Source organism: Muscardinus avellanarius (assembly GCF_963383645.1).
Source record: "Muscardinus avellanarius genome assembly, chromosome: 16".
NCBI classification, from domain to species: domain Eukaryota; kingdom Metazoa; phylum Chordata; class Mammalia; order Rodentia; family Gliridae; genus Muscardinus; species Muscardinus avellanarius.
In genome coordinates, this window is record NC_137802.1 from 45,821,647 (window position 1) to 45,842,742 (window position 21,096).

At 55.9% G+C, this 21,096-nt stretch overlaps 1 protein-coding gene across 1 annotated transcript; it reads right to left on the bottom strand.

Annotated features, from left to right (window-relative positions):
• Window positions 1–547: 547 nt before the first annotated feature.
• On the bottom strand, window positions 548–5,065 carry NXPH3 (neurexophilin 3; the record flags this gene model as incomplete). The annotated part of the gene is made up of 2 exons (XM_080713772.1): window positions 548–1,252; window positions 5,012–5,065. 2 exons carry the CDS (start codon window positions 5,063–5,065, stop codon window positions 548–550), a joined length of 759 nt encoding a protein of 252 aa, XP_080569898.1.
• Window positions 5,066–21,096: the final 16,031 nt, after the last annotated feature.

Genomic DNA, 21,096 nt, shown 5'->3' on the forward strand with positions numbered 1-21,096 from the left:
CTGTGGAAAGGCGTGGCGTGGCCTGGCTGGAGACGGACGGTCCATTGATTACAACATCAAAGACCTCAAGGGTCACCACTTCAGCCTCATGCTGGGCTGGGTGCAGGAAAGGGGCTCAGGGCCGCCCACCACTGGCTCCCAGGCGCCCGGCCTCAGCCAGCCATCCTAAGTTGCCCATTGGTGTCTACACCACTGATGTCCCTCTGCTTAAGGCTGTCCTCTCTCAGAATGGCAGGTAGAGACTTGGTCTGGGCCACCTGGTCTGTCTTCTCAGGGACCTCAGGGCCTGGCATCCACCTGCAGCTCACAGGGAAAACCCTGTAAGGCCGCCCAGAGCCTGCTCCTCTTCCAGTGCTCCTGTGTTCTAACAGCCCCATAGCCTCGGGTTAGGGCCAGCACCAGGGACCCTTTCCCACCACTTGAACTTGGCCCTGGCCCTACCTGGCATCTCCTTCTCTCCACCCCCCTCCCTGCCTGAGGCCCATCCCCTTCGCTGCCTGGTATCCTTCCAGCCCTGGCCCAGCCTCTGTGGCATGCCCAGCCGGGGTCAGCCGGACGGGTAGTAGGGGGTATCGCTGTGGTAGTTGTAATCTGGGCACACCTTCTGGACCAGCCGATAGTCAGTGCTGTAGAAGGCAATGTAGACGCAGACGACTTTGAAGGGCTGGGAGCAGCTCCAGGTGGCGGAGCTCTGTGCGTGGTCTCGGGAGCAGGTCTTGGCTGGGTCGTGAGTGCAGAGGGAGGTCCGGCGGGCCCGCTCCACCTTCTCCCACTCCATCCGGCAGTTGAAGATTTTGGAGGCCTTGGCTTCGATGAAGATCTGCTGCTCCTGATGGAACTCTACAGCTTTGCTGGGGGGCACCAGGCTGATGGAGATATTGCCCTGGCCCGTGGCGTTGTGGCGGAAGTGGACACTGAAGGTCCCGTTGCCGTGGTCCACGATCTTCCCCGTGACCAGCAGGTTCAGGGCCACCGTCTTGATGTTAGAATAGAAGTCACCCCAGCCAAATATCTTCTTCACCTTGGCCGAGGGTGGGGGTGTTTGGCTCGGGTGCTTGGGGGGCTGCCCGAGGACACCCCAAGCCTCCCCAGGTGGAGCCAGCAGCCCTAGGAGACTGGAGTTGGCCATGGGGCGGGGCTTAGGTGAGATGTGGCCCCGCTTCCGAGGCACTCGGGACCGGGGCTGGCTCTCATGGTCATCTCGCTCAGGGTCCTCTGAGCCAGGGGGACCATCATCCTGGCCGCAGATGACCTGCAGGGGGAGTGGGAAAGACAGTGAGAGCCCTGTTCCCAGAGGACCCAGGGCTTCTGGCCTGCCGTCCTGTCCACTCTAACTCAGGGCCCAGGGATCCCTCCAGGTTGCCACTTAGACTGGAGCCAGGCAAACATGCTGCTTGTATCCCGGTCCCGCCTCATGTTCTAACACCTAACTCATGCCCATATCTTCTCCCCACTGTCCCGCCTCTGGCCACTATTCAAAACCTGGAAGGATGCTCAGGGGTTCTCTTCGATGTCCCAGTCTGATGGGGGCCACTCTAATCACGGGAGAGCTCCATCTGAAGACAGAAGCTTAGTGGGAGAGGAAGAAGAGTCTCTGCCTCTGTGGAGTGCCTGAGCAGATCAGGAGGCTTTCATCTTCCACCCTCAGAGAGCCCCGAGTCATCTAGGGGAGCCCCATCCCGCTCCTGGGAACTCCCAGTTGTCAGGAGAGGAACAGTGCCTGCCTTTTGGGATGTTCTAGTGTGTTGGGTGGGATGCCATCCCTAACCTAGGATAACTGCGAGCCTGGGACGCAGAGAACCAACAGACATCAGAGTAAGAACTTGGAATCCAGAGAAAACTCTCTGTTGTACAAATGCAGCTTGAGCTTGGCAGGAGGACTGGAGAGAGCGGGGGAGTGCCACACCCAGATGCCCAGGGCATGGAAAGCCAAACCTCCTCTGGGAAACACTGCTGATGACATGCCAACGCGTTATTGGCACGATGAGGGTTGAGCTCTCACTATTCCCATTTCATAGATGAGGACATCAGAGCTTAGCGGTTACATCACCACAAGGCTAAGGTCACACAGGGTCAGCCCTCCACCACACCACACACTCCGGACCTACCTTCCTTCCTTCCTTCCTTCCTTCCTTCCTTCCTTCCTTTTTTGGTGCTGGGGATTGAATCCAGAAGCATTCTAACTCAGAGCCACACTCCCAGCCTTTTTATTTATTTATTTATTTATTTATTTATTTATTTATTTACGGGTCTGGGGATGGAACCCAGGGGCATTTGACCTCCGAGCTACACCCCCTACCCTATTTTTAAATTTATTTTGAAACAGGGTCTCACTAAGTAGCTGGGGCTGGCCATAAACTGTGATCCTCTGGTCTCAGCCTCCCAAATACTGGGATTACAAGCATGTGCCACTACGCCCAGCTCTCCCAGCCCTTTTTATATGTTTACTTTGAAACAGGGTCTCACTAATTTTCTAAGAGTCTCACTAAGCTCCTGAGGCTGTTCTCAAACCTGTGAGTTCCTCCCGTCTCAGCCTCCCTAGTACTGGAATTACAGGTATATGCCACAACACCCAGTTCAGATGTGTCTTAAGAAAAGAATTTTAGCCAAGCATGGTGGCGCACACTTGTAATGTCAGTACTTGGGAGGCTGAGACATAAAGATCGAAGGTTCACGGTCAGCCTCAGCTACTTAGTGAGGTTCTCCGCAACGTAGTGAGACCCGGTTTTAAAAATAAAGAATAAGCCGGGCCTGGTGGCACATGCTTGTAATCTCCGCATTTGGGAGGCTGAGACGGGAGGATTGCACAGGTTTGAAGCCAGCCTCAGCTACTTAGGCCTTTTGCAACTCAGTGAGACCCTGTTTCAAAATAAAGAATAAAAAATAGGACTGGGATGTAGCTCAGAGGTAGAAATGCCCCTGGGTTCCATCCCCAGTACCGGGAGAAAAAAAAAGAATAAGCTAGGTGTGGTGGTGCACCCTTGTAATCCCAGCATTTGGGAGGCTGAGACAGAAGGATCGCGGTTTGTGGACAGCCTCAGCTACTTCGTGGGGCCCTTTGCAACTCAGTGAGACTCTGTTTCAAAATAAATAAAGAATAAAAAATCAGGCTGGGGTTGGAGCTCGGAGGTAGAATGCCCCTGGGTTCTATCCCTAGTACCACAAAGAAAGAAAGAAAGAAAGAAAGAAAGAAAGAAAGAAAGAAAGAAAGAAAGAAAGAAAGAAAGAAAGACGAAAAATAGGCTGGGGGTGTAGCTCGCAGGTAGAATGCCCCAGGGTTCAATTCTCAGTACAGAAAGAAGAGGAAGGAGGAGGAGGAGGAGGAGGAGGAGGAGGAGGAGGAGGAGGAGAAGAAGAAGAAGAAGAAGAAGAAGAAGAAGAAGAAGAAGAAGAAGAAGAAGAAGAAGAAGAAGAAGAAGAAAATTTAATTAGCCAGGCATGGTAGTACTCCCCTGTAATCCTAGTACTTGGGAAGCTGAGACAGGAGGATCACAGGTTTGAGGCCAACCTTAGCAACTTTGCAAGGCCCTCAGCAGTGTAGTGAGACCGTTTCAAAATAAAAAAAAATAAAGTAGGGCTAAGAGTGTAGCTCAAAGGTAGAATACTCCTGGGTTCAATCCCCAATATCTCCCCCACACACACACACACATATACCCATACGAATTTTACAAGCCTCATCTCCACCCAGAATGTCCTGCTGAACTCTGTCAGGGCTGGCCCTGCCTCTGCTGTCAGGGCTGTGGTGACAGACCCCACCTCGGGGAAGCTTCCTGGGGACATGGTGGGGACAGCCACCCAGGCTGGCCTGACCCAGGCCCTGAGCCCTGCAGGGTCTCAGGGAGGTTCAGAGGTTTCCTGAGAGCAGTGGCCTACTTGTGTATTTGTTCAGCTTTTGCAAGAGAATTCCCACCCGTGTGTCCATGCCACTAGCACCGGGAACACCCATTCAGCTAGCAGCAGCCGGGGCTGGTGGTGACATTGGGGCGGAGGGGGTGCCTGAGGAGCTGGGTCTTGGGGGCTTCCTGCGCCTTTCTCTGGCCCTGGCAGGGCCTGCAGCAGTGTGCTGTATGGCCAAGCCCATCTCTGCCCCAGAGCCAAGGCTGGCCCTGCCTGCCAGGCTCCTGAGGATTCAGACACAGCCGGGAAAGAAGGCTCTGGGGCCACTCACCTGTGTGTACTTGGCCCTGGGGGTCACAGCCAAATGGCTGAGGGGTGGGGGAAAGGGCCAAGGGTAAGGCCCGAGCAGGGAAGGGCTCTGGGGGTGCTGGCCACGGGATTATTGTTTTGAGAAAAGAGGCGGATCCAGATGTGAAGCTGAGGCTTCCCCAGGACGGGATGGGGCTGCTGCGCGCGGTGGGAGGCGGCTGGCGCTGGGTCGCCGGGGAGTTAAGCCCGGGGCTGGGGGTGGGGTTCCCCGCGAAACCCGGGGCCGGCGCCCAGGGAGCGGGCTCGGGGCGCTCCGCTCAGCCGCCGCGAGCGCCCGGGGCGGGAGCCGCCTGCCCAGGTCCTGTGGGGCTCGGGCTGCGCGCAGCCAGGAGCGGAGAGGAAAACAACAGGCGAGGGAGGAGGGAGCGGGGGAGGACGCGGGGCCGCTCCCGCCCGGACCCGCTCCGCGCCGGGGCGCGGGGCCGGGCTCTCGGGGTCCCAGAGGTCAGGGGAGCAGCCCGCGTCCTCCGACCCCGCAGGTCACCGGCTCCACCCGCCCCCGCCGGACCCGCGTCCGCGCGCCCCGGCCGCCGCGAAGGGGCGGGGTGACCCCCGGCGACCCGGCTCCGGGCCTGTTCCCCAGGGCCGGTCGCGCCTCCCGCCGCCAGCCCGAGTGGGTGGGCCCGCCAGGCACCCTCTCCCCGCCCCTATTAACCCTTTCCGTCCAGTCTGGCCTCGGACCCGCCCTCTCCCCCAGCCTCCAGTCTTCCCTCCGTCCCGGGGATGCCGGGGGAAGGGAGAAAGTTTCAGGGCTCCGGAGCTTCCCGCGCCCGCCCCCCGGCGCAGCTCCCCGCGGGCCGCTCACCAGATAGAGGCTGCCCTGCACTAGGAACACGAAGCAGCAGCGAGTCAGTTGCATCTCCCTCCTCGGCGCTCGTCCGCCTTCCTCTCCGCTTCCTTTCGGGGTCCCAGGCCCCTTCCTCCGCTCGCTGCTCCTTCAGGCGCGCCGTCCCATGCCCCAGACCCCGGCGGCCGGCGGCCCTCCTCGCGGCCGGGCGCCCAGGACCGACCCCGCCCCCTCCGGTCCAGCTGTGCAGCCGCCGCCCCCTCCCCGAGCGCCGCCGTGCGCCGTGCGGTCCCGCTCGGGGTCCCAGAGGCGCGCCGCGAGCGCCTCGAAGGGCTCCAGCCGCGCGGCGGCTCCGCGCTCCAGGTACGCGCCCGGCGCCCCCTGGGCTCCAGCGGCCGGGCAGAGCCCAGATGTGCCGGGGCCCTGCGCGCGCGCCCGTGCCGGTACCAATTCCCCCGACCAGACGGCCCCTCCCGCCCCGTCGCGGCGCGCCCCCTGGCGGACGCCCCGGGCCGCGCCGAGCCTCGGCCGCCCGCTCCCGGCGCTGCGCCCCGCCAGACTGGAGCGCTCGGGCGCCCGGGCGGCTCCGGCTCCTCGTCCCTCCCACTGGCGGCGGCGGCGGCGGCGGCGGCAGGTACGGTGAGCCCAGCCGGTACCTCCGGAGTTAACTCCTCCCCTGCCGGCCCGCAGCCCGGGGACCTGGGGCGCCGGCTCGCTAACCCAGAGGGCAGGGCCGGCCGAGGGTCAGGGAAGGCGGGAGCTCTACCTTTGCCACCCCTCTGGCCGGGCACTGTTTCCCCAGAGCTGGCGTCGGGAATCTGCTGCCCTGCCCCCAACCCCAGGAGTCCTAGAATTTGGAGAAACACTGTTTTCCAGACCCATTCTAAGAGCTGAAGAAGGTCACCATATGCGTTGTTGTCTCTGCAAGACTTGCTGGGTGTGAGGGAAGTTCTTCTAAGCGTCTAGCCGGCATTCCCTTTGTTATCAAGCCGGTTCCTTTCCTCTTTTACTTTCTACCGAGAGGCTGGGGTAATCACCCGACCTTGGTCCAATAACCATGAAGTTTCTGTCTGGGGCTCTGGGTTGAAAATGGTGCCGGGTGCCAGGCTGGATTCTGGGGCTGGAGGCAAGGCTAAGCCTCCTGAGAAGTTGGGGAGTGAGGTGGCAGGGTCTCCCTCAACGCTGCCCCTCCTGGTGACACAGGGGTCCCCGGGCTGAGAGGGCTCCTTGCCCCAGTGGGGTGCCAGTTGGCTCTGCTCTCTGCATTATCTCCAAGATAAGAAGAAAAAGCAGGCTCCTCACAGGAGATTCCCAAAGGCTGGTGCCCTCCGGCCACCCCACTCCTATGTCCAGGCCCCCTTCCTGGTATTCCAGGGCCTCTTTGGTCTTCTGAAAAATAAAAGGTCAAGACCTGGCACCCTGAGAGGCTGTGGAGGTGAGGAGGCACCCCAGCGTTTGGAGTGGTGCAGCCTGGCCTGGGCCCAGGGGCACAGTGGGCACTCCTCCTGTGGCCTGTGAAGTCCAGCTTGGTCCCTGGCTGCAGCCCCCACCACGCACCGGGCCTCCTCCCCCACCATCTGCCAGGCGGGTGCACTGAGAATGCAGATGAATCTTAACACCAGCCTGGGCCAAGTGGAGGAGGGAGGCAGACTGCAGGACTGGACGGAGACCGCGCCACAGAGCCCCTGCGATCCCAGGGACCTCGTGGCCACTCCGGGACGCCGCACCTCTTCACCAGCGGTGATGGGGGGCTCTGCATGTCCAATCCAAGACCCCCCAAAGGCTGGGGAGGAAGAATCAGTAAATCCATGGCTGGCCCCCGATTCTCTAGTCAGGCTGGGAGGAAGAAGCTGTCAGCCTGAACGTGGGCAGCTGGTTCTGGTACTCTCTAGGCAGAGGTGGACGCCGCTGGACTGAGGAGTCCTTGTCCACCCAGAAGTCCTGTCTCCCCGGAGAGCCGTGTGGCCCAGCAGAATGAGCCCAGCTCTCGGGCCAGACGGTCTTAGATTCCACTCCAGTGCTGGACCAGCTGTGTGACCTTGAGCAGGTTACTTTGGTTCTCTGATGCCAGTTTCCTGCTCTGTTGTTGCAAGCACGAAAAGAGGTGAAATGTTCAGACAAAGCGTGGGCGCAGCGCCCAACAGGCAGCCGTAGGAGCGCACTGGACAGAGGTGCTGCTGCTGGGCTTCCCACGCCTTTGTGCGGGCTGCCCCTCCTGCCGGCCCTGCCCTCACTCCCCTGTTGGTAGCTCCTGGATCTCACTTCCTTCTAGTTTCTGCTCTGCGTTCATCCATCAACCACCAGCCGAGCCTGTCCTGGGTGCCAGGCGCCAGGCCGGGGGCCAGGATAGAGATGAATGGGACACCGTCCCTGCCCTCAAGGATCTCATCGGCTAGTGCAGAACAGAGACACGAAAATCGATAATTATAACTCACTGTGGCAAGTGGAATAACAGGTCCTTGTGCGAGGTGCTATGGATGCAGTGGGGGCGGTGGAGGCGGGCAGAGAGGTCAGGGATGACTGTCTGGAGGAGAGGGCGCCAAAGTTGTCCGAAGGGCTACTCCTGGCAGCGGCCACTGAGCGATCACAGGTTTGGAGGCTAGAACTGGGAACTGTTTCTAGAGCCCTGAAGGGAGAAGGAAAAGCAGAGCAGGTGATGGAGGGTCCTCGGTGTCAAGTCAAGGGGTTGGATCCTTGTTGAACCTTTGAAAAAAAAATTATTTTTGTACCGGAGAATTAAACCTACAGGTGTTCCACCACTGAGCTCCACCCTCAGTCCTTTTACCCAGCCCTTTCACTTTTTTTTTTTTTTTTGAGACAGGGTCCTGCTTAAGTTGCCCAGGCTGGCCTCAAATTGGCCATCCTCCTGCTTCAGCCTCCCAAGTCTCTGGGATCACAGGCATGTGCCATTGTGCCAGGCCTTTGAAATATTTTAAGGGGGCTGGGGATTATAAACTTGCATTTTATTTACTTATCTATTTGTTAGTTATTTTTGTGGTGCTGGGGATTGAACTCAGGAGTATCCTGCCTCTGAGCCGTGTCCCCAGTCATATTTTATTTATTTATTTTTATTTTGAAACAGGGACTAAGTTGTAGCCTCACTAGGTAGCTGAGGCTGGCCATGAACCTGCCATCCTCCGTCTCAGCCTCCCAAGTGCTGGGTATAAGCATGTGCCACACTATGCCTGTTTTAGGAAGTTTTTGGAGAACTTACAAGAAAGAGGAGAGCCAAGGAGAAGAAGAAGAAAGAGGAGGAGAAGGAGGAGGAGGAAAGGAAAGAGAGAGGGGGGTATTTGCTGGAATGTGAATGCAATGGCCTGGGGGAGCCTGGAGGCATTTTTTGGAGGCAAAATGATCAGATTAGGGCTCTTGCCGAGGCAGAGCCAGGCAGGCAGGGAGTCCAATACACCACCCAGTTTTCTGGCTTGGGCAGCAGGCTGGATGATGGCGGAGGGGAGTGCAAAGCAGAGGCGAGGGCAGTGGGGTCGGCTTGGCCACGTCAAATCTGGGTGCCACTGGCCACTGAAGGGCAGGAGGAAGCCTAGCCTGGAGCATGGGAGGTGCCAGAGAGCAGCAGGCACTGGAGGAGCCCTGGGCACGTTAAATATAGCAGGTGGGCAGGGGAAGAGAACCCCCAAAGGATCCGACAGCCAGGGGCAAGAAGGTCAGCCGGGCTGATCCTGGGGTAGGTGGGGCAGCGCAGGCGCAGGGCAAGGTGAACGCCATGAAACCTCAGTGGGTAGGTGGTGCCCAAGATTTGCATTTTTATAAGCCCCTAACCAAGGCCGGGCGTGGTGGCGCATGCTTGTAATCCCCACGCTTGGGAGGCAGAGACGGGAGGATCGCGCAGGTTCGAAGCCAGCCACGCGCGCTGGTTTAGGAGACCCTGTTTCCAAATAAAAATGTAAAAATAGGTCTGGGAGTGTAGCCCGGAGGTAGAAGGGCTTCCAGGAACCCCAGTACCACCAAAAAATAAAAATAAAAAATAAAAATAAATAAGCCCCTAACCTACCCAGGGCACACAGATGGAAATGGACTCTGGACCTCACTGTGGGAAATCCCAGGTTTGGGGAGTGTCAGAAATAAGGGAAGGAGCCACACCACAAAGGAGCAGAGAGACCTGGCCAGGGCGACAACCCTCCATACCCAACCTCAGGTAAGCCACTCCGGTGTGAAAAGACAGACTGCAGACACTGCGCGCTCTACCAAGCACCCTCATTGGAGGTGACCAGGAGGTGTGCCACTCAGGGTCACTGGTCTACGTCCCCCTCCCCGACCATGCCTTGCACACAGTAGGTGCTGCATGAGGGGGTGGGGCTGAGTCACCAGCCCCACCCCTCCGCCTCCTCCATATTCCCTTCCAGCGGATGGGGGTTGGCTGGCCCTTTGCTTCTCCTCTCTGCCTCCCAGTCCTGCCTGCCTGGAATGAACAGGGCACAGTGGACACCTGCTCGGTGCTTAGCCAGTGAATGGGAGACGGGGCTCCTGATGGTTTTGAAAGGTGAGAGTGGATGCCCTTGAGCCAGCTGGAGTGGGGAGGTCTGGGGGAGAGGCGAGAGTAGATCATTATTGTTAATAATCGCTCACGTTTAGCTGGCAATTTGCAATTTTAAGGTGTTAGGATAGAGTGTTATGTATAGGGTAATAGGGAGGCCTAGAGGGAAACCCCAATTCACATGAAGGTCCCAGCTCAGATCCCAGAGAGATTAATCTGAAATGATGTGTGGCTCAGCCCAGGTGGGAGGGGAAGGAAAGAACCTTCCAGGCAGAGGAAGCAGCTCCTGCAAAGGCCAGAGATGAAAGCGAGCCCAGGAGTGGGGTTCTGAGAGGCTGGGATGAAAGCCTCATTGGTTCCACAAATAGTTATCAAGTGTCTACTTTTATGTCCCGGTCCTGGGCTGGGTGTGGGGGACAGCTGTGCACAGGAGACACCGCAGTCCTTATTTGCATGGAGAATGTGGGCTCTGAGGGAGACAGAGATGAAATGATGAAGCCTCTGAAGACAGAGCTCCGAGGGGCTGGGAAGCCAGAAGGACAAAGTCCAAGAGTGACGCGGAGGGGTCCCGGCTGGCTGGGCCTGAAGAGGCCTGGGCCTGGCAGAGGGCAGGGCGGGCCTCCAGGAACGGGACCACGCCGGCCAAGACCCTCGGAAAGGCTTGCGCTTCGTAGGAGCTGAAGGAAACGGAGTGTGAGACGGGGAGAGGGACACGAGACCCCCAGGGAGGTGCTTTATGGGTCGAGTTTTGCTTCGGTTGGGGGTTTCATGCTATGATCAAGGTATCTTTTTGTTTAATTTGCTTTGTGGTGCTGGGGGTTGAGTGCAAGAGTGCTCTACCACGGAGCTCTACCCCCATCCCTTTTTATTTGGGGACAGAGCTTTGCTAAGCTGCCCCGGCTGGCCTCCAACTTGGAATTGTCCTGCCTCGGGCTCCTGAACAACTGGGATCAGAGGTCTGTGCACCATGCCCAGCTTCTTTTTATTTTGATTATGAGTCTTAAATAGGGTTTTAAATAGGTTTTGACTTCAGAGATCATCAGAAAAACTAGGAGAGTGTGGAGGGTAGGTGAGGATGGCGGGATGGCAGCCTATGGCAGGGTAGACAGGAGGAATGCCAGGAAGCAGTGTCCAGGGAGAGAAGGGAAGACAGTCCTGAAAGACAGCCAAGAGGGGCCAGTGTGGCGGCACACACCAGTGACCCCAGCACCTGGGAGGCTGAGACGGAAGGACTGCAGGCTTGAAGCCAGCTCCAGCAATTTAGTGAGGCCCTCGTCAACTCAGCAAATTAGTTGTTTCAAAATAAAAAATAAAAACGACTGGGGTATAGCTTGGAAGTAGACTGCCTCTGGGTTCAATCTCCAGTATAAATAAAATAAAATAAAAGATTAAAAAGAAAGGGCTGGGAATGCAGCTCAGAGGTGGAATGCCCCTGGTTTCAATTTCCAGTATCCAAACAAAAACAAAGCAAAACAAACAAGCAAACAAGCAAAAATCCCAGACAGATAGAGATGGAACAGAGAAGGGCCAGACTGTAGGGATGGGAGTCCAAGGGTCAGCGCTGCCCCCCCCTCTGGCCTGGGGAGCACAGGTGTGTGGGTGAAGGAGCCTAGCCCCATCCTGGACAGGTGGCCTGTGGGGTACTTGGGTGCTCAGATGGAGAACCGCAGAGAGGTCAGACTGGAGGGACGAGACTGGGAGGCCCGTAAGCCGAGAGGCTCATCCCAGGTGAGAGGGCAGTTTGGAAAGAGCTGGCAGAGGGTGGAGCGCTAGGGTGTGTGTGTGTGTGTGTGTTGCTGGCTGCCAGAGCCAGTCTTATAGGGAGGAAGGAAAGAGAGAGGACCCCAGTGCGGGGCCAGGGGCAGCAGGAATTCTTGATGAGGAAGGCCCTGGGGGGAGCGGTTAATATCCCCAATTGTGCACACCTCCAGCCTGAGGTCACTTCGTTCATCCTCCTGTCTGCAGGGGACTCGCCAGCCAGGAAAGCGTTCTCTGGGAGAGGTGGGGAAGCGGAGTCCGGCAGCCCTTGGTTGGGGTTCTGGCTCTGAGATACACTTTGGGTGATTTGCTGCAGGAAAAGGATTTCCTTTTCTTGGGCCTCATCTGCAAAGGGGGATCATCCTGCCCGTCTGTGGGGTGAAGGCATGGAGCGCATGGACACGTACTATTTCCTGGTCATTAGCTTGGATGCAGCTGGTGGAGAGCGCTGAGTAAACAGCGGCTCTCTAAGCAAAATGGGCCAGACCCGCTCCTTCCTGCTGCATTTCAGTGTCTTGGAAGGGGAGCAACAAGGGAGAGAAAACAGGGACTGAGCGAGGCCGCCAGACTACGGAGCACTCGGGAGGAAACAACACCTGGCACCTGGCCAGCTGCTGCCCCCTCTGCCACCTGTCTGCGGGACCCAAGTCGCTGTGGTCAACTGCAGCGCAGGGGGGCGCTGGAGAGCCGGTGCGGGTGCGATGCGGAGGCGAGTGGGGCCAGCGCGCCACCTGCTGGGCACTCGGGAGAAGGCGCGGCTCCGCGCGAGGCCTGCAGGGGCGCAGGCCCTTTCCGCAAGCCAGTACCAGGTACACCCCTGCGCTTCAGAAAGACTTTAAAAAATGAATGTGGTGAGCCACTCCGAGGCCTTGTTGTGCACTTGAGCTCTGGGACCAGGTCACCTTGTCCACACCCGGGGTTTGCACCGGCTTAGGCAAATCACTTCGCTTGTGTGCGCCTCTGCACCAGTGGCCTCGCCTGGCGCACGGTATATGCTCAGTAAGTGCTGGCTCTTGTTTTATTTGCATTCATTGACTCTTCCAGGCACAGATGTCCGCGTGTCGCTGTCGTGCTAGGAGCAGCTCAGCTCTGTCAGTGGACACAGGTTTGGGTGGAAGGGGACAGGGGTTGGTGCAACTAGGGGCTCGGAACAGAGCCTCTAGCTCTTCGTTTGTGAAATGGGTTTAACACCCATGGCGATAAATTCCCGCTTCCAGTGCACGGAAGGGGCTCAAGGCGGGCAGAGAGGAAGGGCGTCCAGGATCTGCACACTCTCCCACTCCCCGGTCTTCGGGTTTGCCTCCTGAGAGCGGCAGCCACGCCGGCCCAAATTCTGGGGCACGCGACCCTTTGGTTCCCTAATAGACATTAAATCCAGAGTCAGATGACAGCCACCTTCAGCGGTCCTTTCCCATCTCGGGGCGTCCACCCCACCCCCACCCCGCCCGCCCAGGTCCTGTCCAGGCGCTTCAGCCTTTGCAGGGCCGACAGTCCCCCAGGCGGCTGGATTGGTCTGGCTGCGCGTCCCATTTCCAGGCTGGTAGTGACGCCTCGCGGCCGAGCGAAGAATAACTGCGACCTTCACTCCATCCCCCCTCCTTGCCAGGAACCCTAAGAAACTCTTGTGGCTCCAGCACCGCGGGGCCTCCTGGGTGATGGCCATAGGGACCCGCAGACACTGCCGAGGGAGTCGGGAGGTAGAAGGATCTCCGGGGGCATCACCGACCTGGACTTCTACAGGGGAGTTGGGATCTAAGTCCTTCAGATTCCAAATCCAGTAAGAGACGGGGCGGAGTCGAGGGAAACCGAGGAAGGGGCGGAGCTGCGGGTGGTAGTCGAGGAGGCACCAGGCAGGTCAAACGAAGGCTGCCCTGGTTTTCTCCCTCTGCATTATTTGGGGTCATCATTGCTCCCCTTTGGTGCCCCGGCCCCCTCCAAGATTCCAGTGGTCAGTACAGGAGGCAGAGGGGAGTGGCGGGCAGCCCGAAGCCAGCCCCAAGTCCCCTTGGCCCCTTGGTGCTGGAAGGACAAAGCTTCTCTGCCCTCTGTCACCTTGGGAGAGTGGCTGGCCACACCCACTTCATGCAAACTCAGCACCTGGCTGCTGCCCCAGGGACCTGCGGGCTCCTGGGAGGCCCGACCTCAGCCAAGGGCAGAACCCACTTCCTCCAGAAGGCCAGGCCTGAGTCTGCAGCCTCCGGACACACTGAAGCCCAACTCGAGGTATGCACATTGCCAACTGTGTCCCAGAAATCTGCCTGTCCCCCACGACCCCCGTGTTCCACCTCATGAAGGTGTCACCCTCCACCTCCTGAGAATCCTCATACAAGCTTTGACTCTGTTGTCGCTCCCCAATATCCAAATGCACCGTCTGCGTTCTTCATTGATTCTTGGCACCACAGCAGCCTCTGACCGGCACTTCCTGACCCACCCCCAGAGCCAGGGGGAGACAGAGTTCTAGATAGAACTAGGTAGTTATACAACTAGTGTCCCTCACCTGTTTGGGGTGCTTTTTTGTGGTACTGGGGGTGGAACCCAGGGGCTTTTCTATCTCCCGGCTATACTCCCAGACCTATTTTATACTTTATTTGGAAACAGGGTCTAAGTTGCTGAGAGCCTCGCTCAGTAGCTGAGGCTGGCTTCGAACCTGTGCCATCCTCCTGTCTCAGCCTCCCAAGCGCTGGGGTTACAAGCGTGCGCCCCCACGCCCGGCTTGGGGTGCTTCTGGAGCTTCCCACAGCCCCCAACTTGCCAGGACTGATTGACTAAACATTCCCGGCATTCTCTCACTGAACTGCACAACCTGGTGAGGCGGGGTCTGTTCTTGCCGTATTCTACAGATGAGGGTATTGAGGCTTAGAAAGATGAGCTAATGTCTCCAGGGCCACAGAGCTGGGACTTGAACCTGGCCCCCAAAGCCCGCGTTGTACCATGCCCCAGTTTCCTGAAGCGAGTTAGGCTGGGAGAGCACTTTTTTTTTTTATAATACAGATGGGCATTTTAAATTTTAATGGAAATGTGTTTTTAAGACTTTTTATTTATGGCAAGTGTTACTAGTTCTCCATTTATGATGCAAAGTGTCTCTTTAAAATAAATTTATTTTGGGGCAATAGGAATTGAAAGAAAAGTACTAAGCACAAGCAGAGTGTGCACACAGAAATGGGATGTTGGAGCTGGGTGTGGTGGTGCACACGGGTAATCCCAGGACTTGAAAGGCTGAGACGGGAGGATCACAGCCTCAGCAACTTAGCAAGATACTGCTTCAAAATAAAAAATGGAAAGGGCTGGGGGTGTAGCTTAGAGGTAGAATGCCCCTAGGTCCAATTCCCAGTACAAAAAAATAAAAACCCCACAAAACCCAGGGGTGAGTCGGCATGCTGGTGGCTGCGCCTCAGGAGACACGGAGCTCTCTAGCTCACTGCAGATGCTCTGGCCCGGTCCTCACCAGCCCTGTCTCTTCAGCTCCCTCTGCTGCGGCCCCTGAGCCATTTGCTCCCGCTTTCCCCCTTTCCCGACCTCCCTTCCAACCCTTCTCCCCCTTGGATCCTTAGCCTCCCTCAAACACCTCCTCCTGAGGCTGTCCTGAAACAGAACAGAGCCCCTCCCCCTCGGACCCCTGCTTTATTTATTTATTGGCGGTTCTGGGGATGGAACCCAGGGGCTTTTCTACCTCTGAGCTACACTCCCAGACCTATTTTATACTTTATTTGGAAATAGGGTCTCACTAAGTTGCTGAGGCTGGCTTCGAACCCGCGTGATCCTCCTGTCTCAGCCTCCCAAGGACTGGGATTACAAGCATGTGCCACCACGCCCGGCTGAGTCTCCTGCTCTTAAGCATATTATGCTTTGTTCCCCTCCCTCCCCTCGCCACATCCCCCGCCCCCAAAACGGTGACCACCTAGAAGGCAGGGGCAGGCTTCTCTGATCCAGCACCTGACACCCAGGAGCTCAGCAAACGTGAGTGCAATGACAGTTCCATGGGAGTCCAGTGAGGAAAGGCTGGCGTCAGATGGGTGGATGGGTGAGGGACAGGGAGGTAGCACAACCTTTATGAAGAAGATGGGTGTGGCTTGTTTATATTCTAGGGACTGAGCCCAGAGGTCCTCTTCCACTGAGTTACACCTAGCCCTTTTTTAAATTTTGAAACAGGATCCCTCTCAGTTACTGTGTGCTGGCCTAGAACCTGAGATCCTCCTGTCTCAGCCCCCCAAATACAGGGATTATAAGCGTGTGCCACCGGACCTGGCTCAGGTATGGGCTTTGCAGCTGGATGTTGTTGACAGCATGGGGACCGGGGAGGATGGTCCTCTGGAAATGGAGCCAAGGGTCTGTGAGGGATCGGCTGTCAAAGGGGACATGTCAATTGAGGAGGAAAGTCAATTTAGTTAGTAAATGATCCTGTCATATCAGTGATCCGTCTGGGATAAAATAAGGCAAAGCCTCCCCTCCCGCCTAATCCAATTACAAAATAGACACCAGATGGATGAGAGCTCTAAAGTTAAAAACTAAATATATTAGCCTGGTTGGTAGCGCACACCTGTGATCCCAGTACTCGGGGGGGGGGGGGTGCTGAGGCAGGAGGATTGCAGGTTTGAGGCCAGTGTGCTATAACTTGGTGATAGCCTGTTTCAAAATGAAATAAAATAGGCCCGGGGGTATAGCTTAGAGGTAGAGCACCCCTGGCTTCAGTCCCCAGCAACACCACTAAGTATATTAGAAAAAACTACAAATATTAAAAGAAGACTGATTCTTTAGCCTGGGGACGAGGAAGCTCTTCTTAAGTAAGACAGGAAACTGAGAAACCACAGAGGAAGGGGAGAGAGGGGGAGAGATTTGGTTATGAAAAATGATTTGAGTGACATTAGGTTCCATAAACAAATAAAAAGGTAAACAATAGACTGAAAAAAATGTTTGCAGCATGTGTAATAGACAAGGAATTAATATCCTTTCTATAAAAATAAACTACAAGCCAATAAGAGACAAAACAAAACAAAACCCAGGCAGTGGCATAAACAAGCAGTTACAGAGGAAGATATATGTGAGTTGAGATTCCACCTCCCTGGGAGTCAGGGAAATGCAATTTAGAAATACAGTGAGACGTGTACTTTTAAAAATTAATGGACTTTATTTTTAAGAGCAGTTCTACATTTTCAGAACAACGCTGAGCAGATAGTACAGAGAGCTCCTGAACACCCCACCCCCAGGTTCCCCTATTAATAAATTACATTTGCTACAATCAACCAGCCAGTATTGATATATTATGATTAACTCAAGCCCATAATTTATTCAGATTTTCTGGGTTTTTACCTGACGTCCATTTTCTGCTCTAAGGTCCATCCCGGGCACCTCTGTACCTTTCTCCTGAGGCTCCTCTTGCCGTGACCCTTTCTCAGACTTCTTGTTCTTGGCGACCTTGACATTCTGAGGACGCTGAGTTAGGTATACTGTAGGAGGCTGCTTGCTGAGTTTGTCTTAGAGGCGGGGGCAGTGGGCTTCGGGGACAGGTAAAGGGCCCCCCATCGTCCAGGTCAGCATGATTTGTGACTTTTGATGTTGACCTTGACCTTGAGGGAGCTTGTCTCGTTTCTCCACTATGAAGTCACCCTCCCCTCCCATACGGTGCGCTTCACAAGGACGTCATCACATGCCACCCACCATTAAGGAGCAGGGTATTATGGTCTCCCCCCTTTATTGTGGCACTGGGGATTGAACCCAGAGGCATTCTACCTCTGTACTAAACCCCCAGCCTGGATCGTTTTTCTCTTATTTGGAAACAGAGTCTCACTAAGTTGCAGAGGGCCTGGTTAAGTTGTCAAGGCTGACAGCGAACCCATGATCCTCCTGTCTCAGCCTCCCAGGTACTGGGATGACAAGCGTGCGCCACCACGCCTGGCTTCCCCCACACACACACACACCCTTTTTGTGGTGCTGGAGATTGAACTCAGCAATGGTCAATGGTCTACCTTCCAGCTAAACCCAAGCTCAATTTTTTTTTTTTGTGGTACTGGGGGTGGAACCCAGGGGCTTTTCTACCTCCTGGCTATACTCCCAGGCTATTATTATTATTATTATTATTATTATTATTATTATTATTATTATTATTAGAAACAGGGTCTCACTAAGTTGCTGAGAGCCTCACTAAGTAGCTGAGGCTGGCTTTGAGCCTGTGCGATCCTCCTGTCTCAACCTCCCAAGTGCAGGGATTACAAGCGTGCGCCACCACGCCCGGCTCTCAATTTTTTTTTTTTTTGTTTAATTTTGAAATGAGATCTCACTAAGTTGTCGAGGGCCTCACTAAGTAGCTGAGGCTAGCTGTGAACCTGCAATCCTCTGTCTCAGCCTTAGAGTTCTGGGATGACAAGCGTGCACCGCCACTCCCGGCTCTCGCCTCCTCTCCTTACCGTAACGTATCTGGAATTCTGCACAAGAGATTTGTCTTTTCTCCCCACTTACTAATTTATTCAATCACATATGCATGCCAGTATGAACTCATGGATTTTTACATTATACTTTTGGTTATAATTCAATACTACTTTTTTTTTTTTGCTTCTGTTGTTGTGCTGTATTTTTTACTCTTTAGATTGGAAAAAGTAAAAGATTGATTCATAAGCAGGGCTATAGCCCAGAGCATGAACTACTGTCCCTTTGGGGTTGGAACCTAAAAGTTCTGAGAAGACCAAGAACAAGAGCAGAGCGGTGTGTGTGGTCCAAGCCCGTTTTTATTAAAAAAGTGAATTGATCTACCTATCTGCCTCCCTACTGGCCCTGAACGTCTCCAAGCAGCCACAATTCTGCTGCCCTCTACCTAAGCGTCCTTAGACAATGCAGAGTGATCCCCTCCCTGCAGCAGCAACTTTCCTGTGCCTTTAGAATACACTCAGACAGCTGTGCCCTGTGGTGCATGCCCAAAATCCTAGTCCTTAGGAGGCTGAGACAGGAGGATCACAGGTTCGAAGCCAGCCTCAGCAACTTATCAGGATCCTGTTTCAAAATAATAAAATATGGCTGGAGGTGTATCTCTGAAGGTAGAATGCCCCCTGAGTTCAATTGCCAGCGTAACCGTAACACACACACACACACACACACTCTTACACACACTCACACACACACACTAACATTTAGACTCTTTGGGAGCGAGGGCACTGGGGACTGAACCTAGGAGCATTCTACCTCTAAGCTATACCCCAGCCCTACTTTATTATTTTATTTTGAAACAGGGTCTCACTAAGTTGCTGAAGGTCTCACTTAAGTTGGCCACCTTCTGCCTCAGCCTCCCAAGTACCACCATGTGGGCTCATTCAGACTATGGTGGCTCACGGTGGGTTCACTATTGGGGCTCAAATCAAATGTCCCTCCGTGAAGAGCTCTGCCGGTGATGCACTGCCACGGGGTCACTTCACTCCCACCCCCAGCTCATGGTTTCCCCCAGAATTCATCCTTGTCAGAACCGTTCTCCCTCCCCCCTCTAGAGTCTAAGCCCCAGGGGCGGCTTGCAGGTGCACCTGGCTGCGCCGTGTTCTGGGTTTGCTGGGGAGGGTAGCCCCAAGAGAAGCAGACCGCAGAACGGCCCCCCACGCTTCTGGATGGGAGGGGGCATTATCAACGCATCTGTAGGTACCTCTGGTTTGTTTAAGCGGCTACAAAGAACATGGGGTACAGTGGTTTGTAATTAAAAAGAAAATCCAATAAAGTCAATAAAAAAAGAAAAGAAAGAAATTAAAGTTTTCATTTCCTGAGGACAGAATAAGAAAAGCAGGCTTCAAGAGGGGTTTGTTTGGGGGGGTTAGGGAGCGCAGATAGTCTCAGGAGGTGGCGAAGAGCTGAGGAGGGGGGGGCAGGGAGATCCTGGAACTGTACAGATAGTGGGGTCCAGTCCGGCAGAAGGGGTGGGGGACAGAGGGGGCGTCTGGGACCTCGAAGCTGTGTTTGCAGTTGTCTCCATGTGGGTTTATGTGGGGAGCACAGCTGGCGGGGAGAGGTGGGGCAGAAACTGGGACAGCCCTTAGGGCAAGCCCTGCCTGGCCCCAGCACATCTGGGGGCCGGTCTTGGCTTCAGTCTTCCCAGAAATAAGATAAGTATAGACACAGAAGTCTCCAAGGCTCCCCCAGCTCGGAGGACCGCCTAATGGCGCTTATTCCTGGGACCCCTGAAAACTCCAGGGTGCTGCAGGATCCCTGGTTCCCCCACCCTAGTATGGAGGCTCTGGGCAGGCGGCCCCGCCTCCAGACGGCAGAGGGCGCTGCGGCGCCGCGTACCCGAGCGCAGGCGGTGCAGGGCCGGCTCTTCGCGGCTGCCGTGGCCCTGGAGGGGCCCGGCGCTCAGCGCCTCTGCGTCCGTGGGATCCCTCTCGGTACCTTCCTGGTGGTGCCAGAGGATCCACAGGGCTCGATGACCGGTTCTCCGAGCCTGGGCTGAATCCGATCCTGCTCAGGAAGCCATTGCTTCCAAGCCCCTGGCTCCAGCCACTTCACAGACGCAGCCCGACTTGGGGGGGCTTTTCTTCTGTACTCCAGCTGTGCCTTCTCGGGGTTCACCTGGAATCTCTCAAGGTAGCTAAAACCTCCTGGAGCCCTAAGTGGTGCAGGCCTATAATTCCAGTACTTGAGAGGCTGAGCCAGGAGGATCACAGGTTGGAGGGCAGCCTCAGCAACCTAGTGAGACCCTGTTTAAAAAAAGATAGAGAGAGAAAGGGCTGGGGGTATAGCTCAGAGGGTCATTCTACAATGACCCTGGGTACAAGCCCCAGTACCAAAAGTAAATATATAAATATAAGTGAATATAAAAGCCTGGCAAACTTTTCAGCAACGAGGAAGCTGGTGTTTGAAGCCCCCAAGGAGTCGGATAACCTTATAATAATACTTGCTTATTTACCACTTTGACTTATCCATCTTCCAAGTCTTAGAGGTCCCCTTGTCCAAGCCTAAAAGGATCTTAGTGAATCTCCAGGTCCTTTAGCACCCAGCACTGCCCTGTTCTCTCAGGAGTAGAAACTAACTGTAGGGCTGGGAGCCCCAGGTCCTGGGGGCAGGTAAGGGTAGCTGAATGGGGAGGCTTCTAACAGGTCCTCTCCCAGGAGCGAGGAAGAGAGAACAAGAGCTGGGGGAGCGTGGCCGGTTCCCTGGTGCGTGCTCTGGACTCATCTCCCCCTGCCCTTGGGTAGGTGACCCCAAGGCTCGACCATCCTGGACAATCCTCCTTGTGCAACAGGCCCCCCAGTGCAGGACGTCAGTGGGGACCTGTGCAGGCAGGGTCAGCTGTGGGCTGCTGCCGGCCACTCCTGTGTCCTCTTCGCCTTGTCTTAGGAGTTGCTTCTTTCCTCTTCCAGGCCGCATCAGCTGTGGCTCTGGGTCTGGCATCTCAGGCCTGGCAGGCTCTGGGCGCCTGTGTTGTTTCAAGAGCAGAGGAAGCTCTGCTGCCTTTTTAGCTGCCCAGTTTATCCCTCCTGGGACTTGGCCATCCGGGCTACGCTCTGGAGTGACCTGGGCACACAGAGGGGACCAGGCCCTGGTAAGGGCATCCTGGGACTGCAGCCCCTAGGAGGGCCAGCAAAGGAGGCTCCCGGGACTTGGGGCCAGGCAGGCCCAGACCTGCCGTGTGGTTTGGAGGCCATTGGGGCTTCTGGGAAGAGAATTCCAGGCCTGCCTCGTGGGAGGGATGCCGGGTGCCCACAGTGTGACTCGTGGAGCGGGAGTGCTCTAGCCAGGTGTTCGGGGCTGGGACGCTGTGCGGATGAGTTAGAGGAGCTGAACCACCAGCACCGGGGTCTCGCCTGTCTCCTCCTCCCTGCGCACAGTCCTGCCCTCAGTGGCTTCAGGAGCCTCTGTTGATCGGGGGATTGGGCCAATGGGC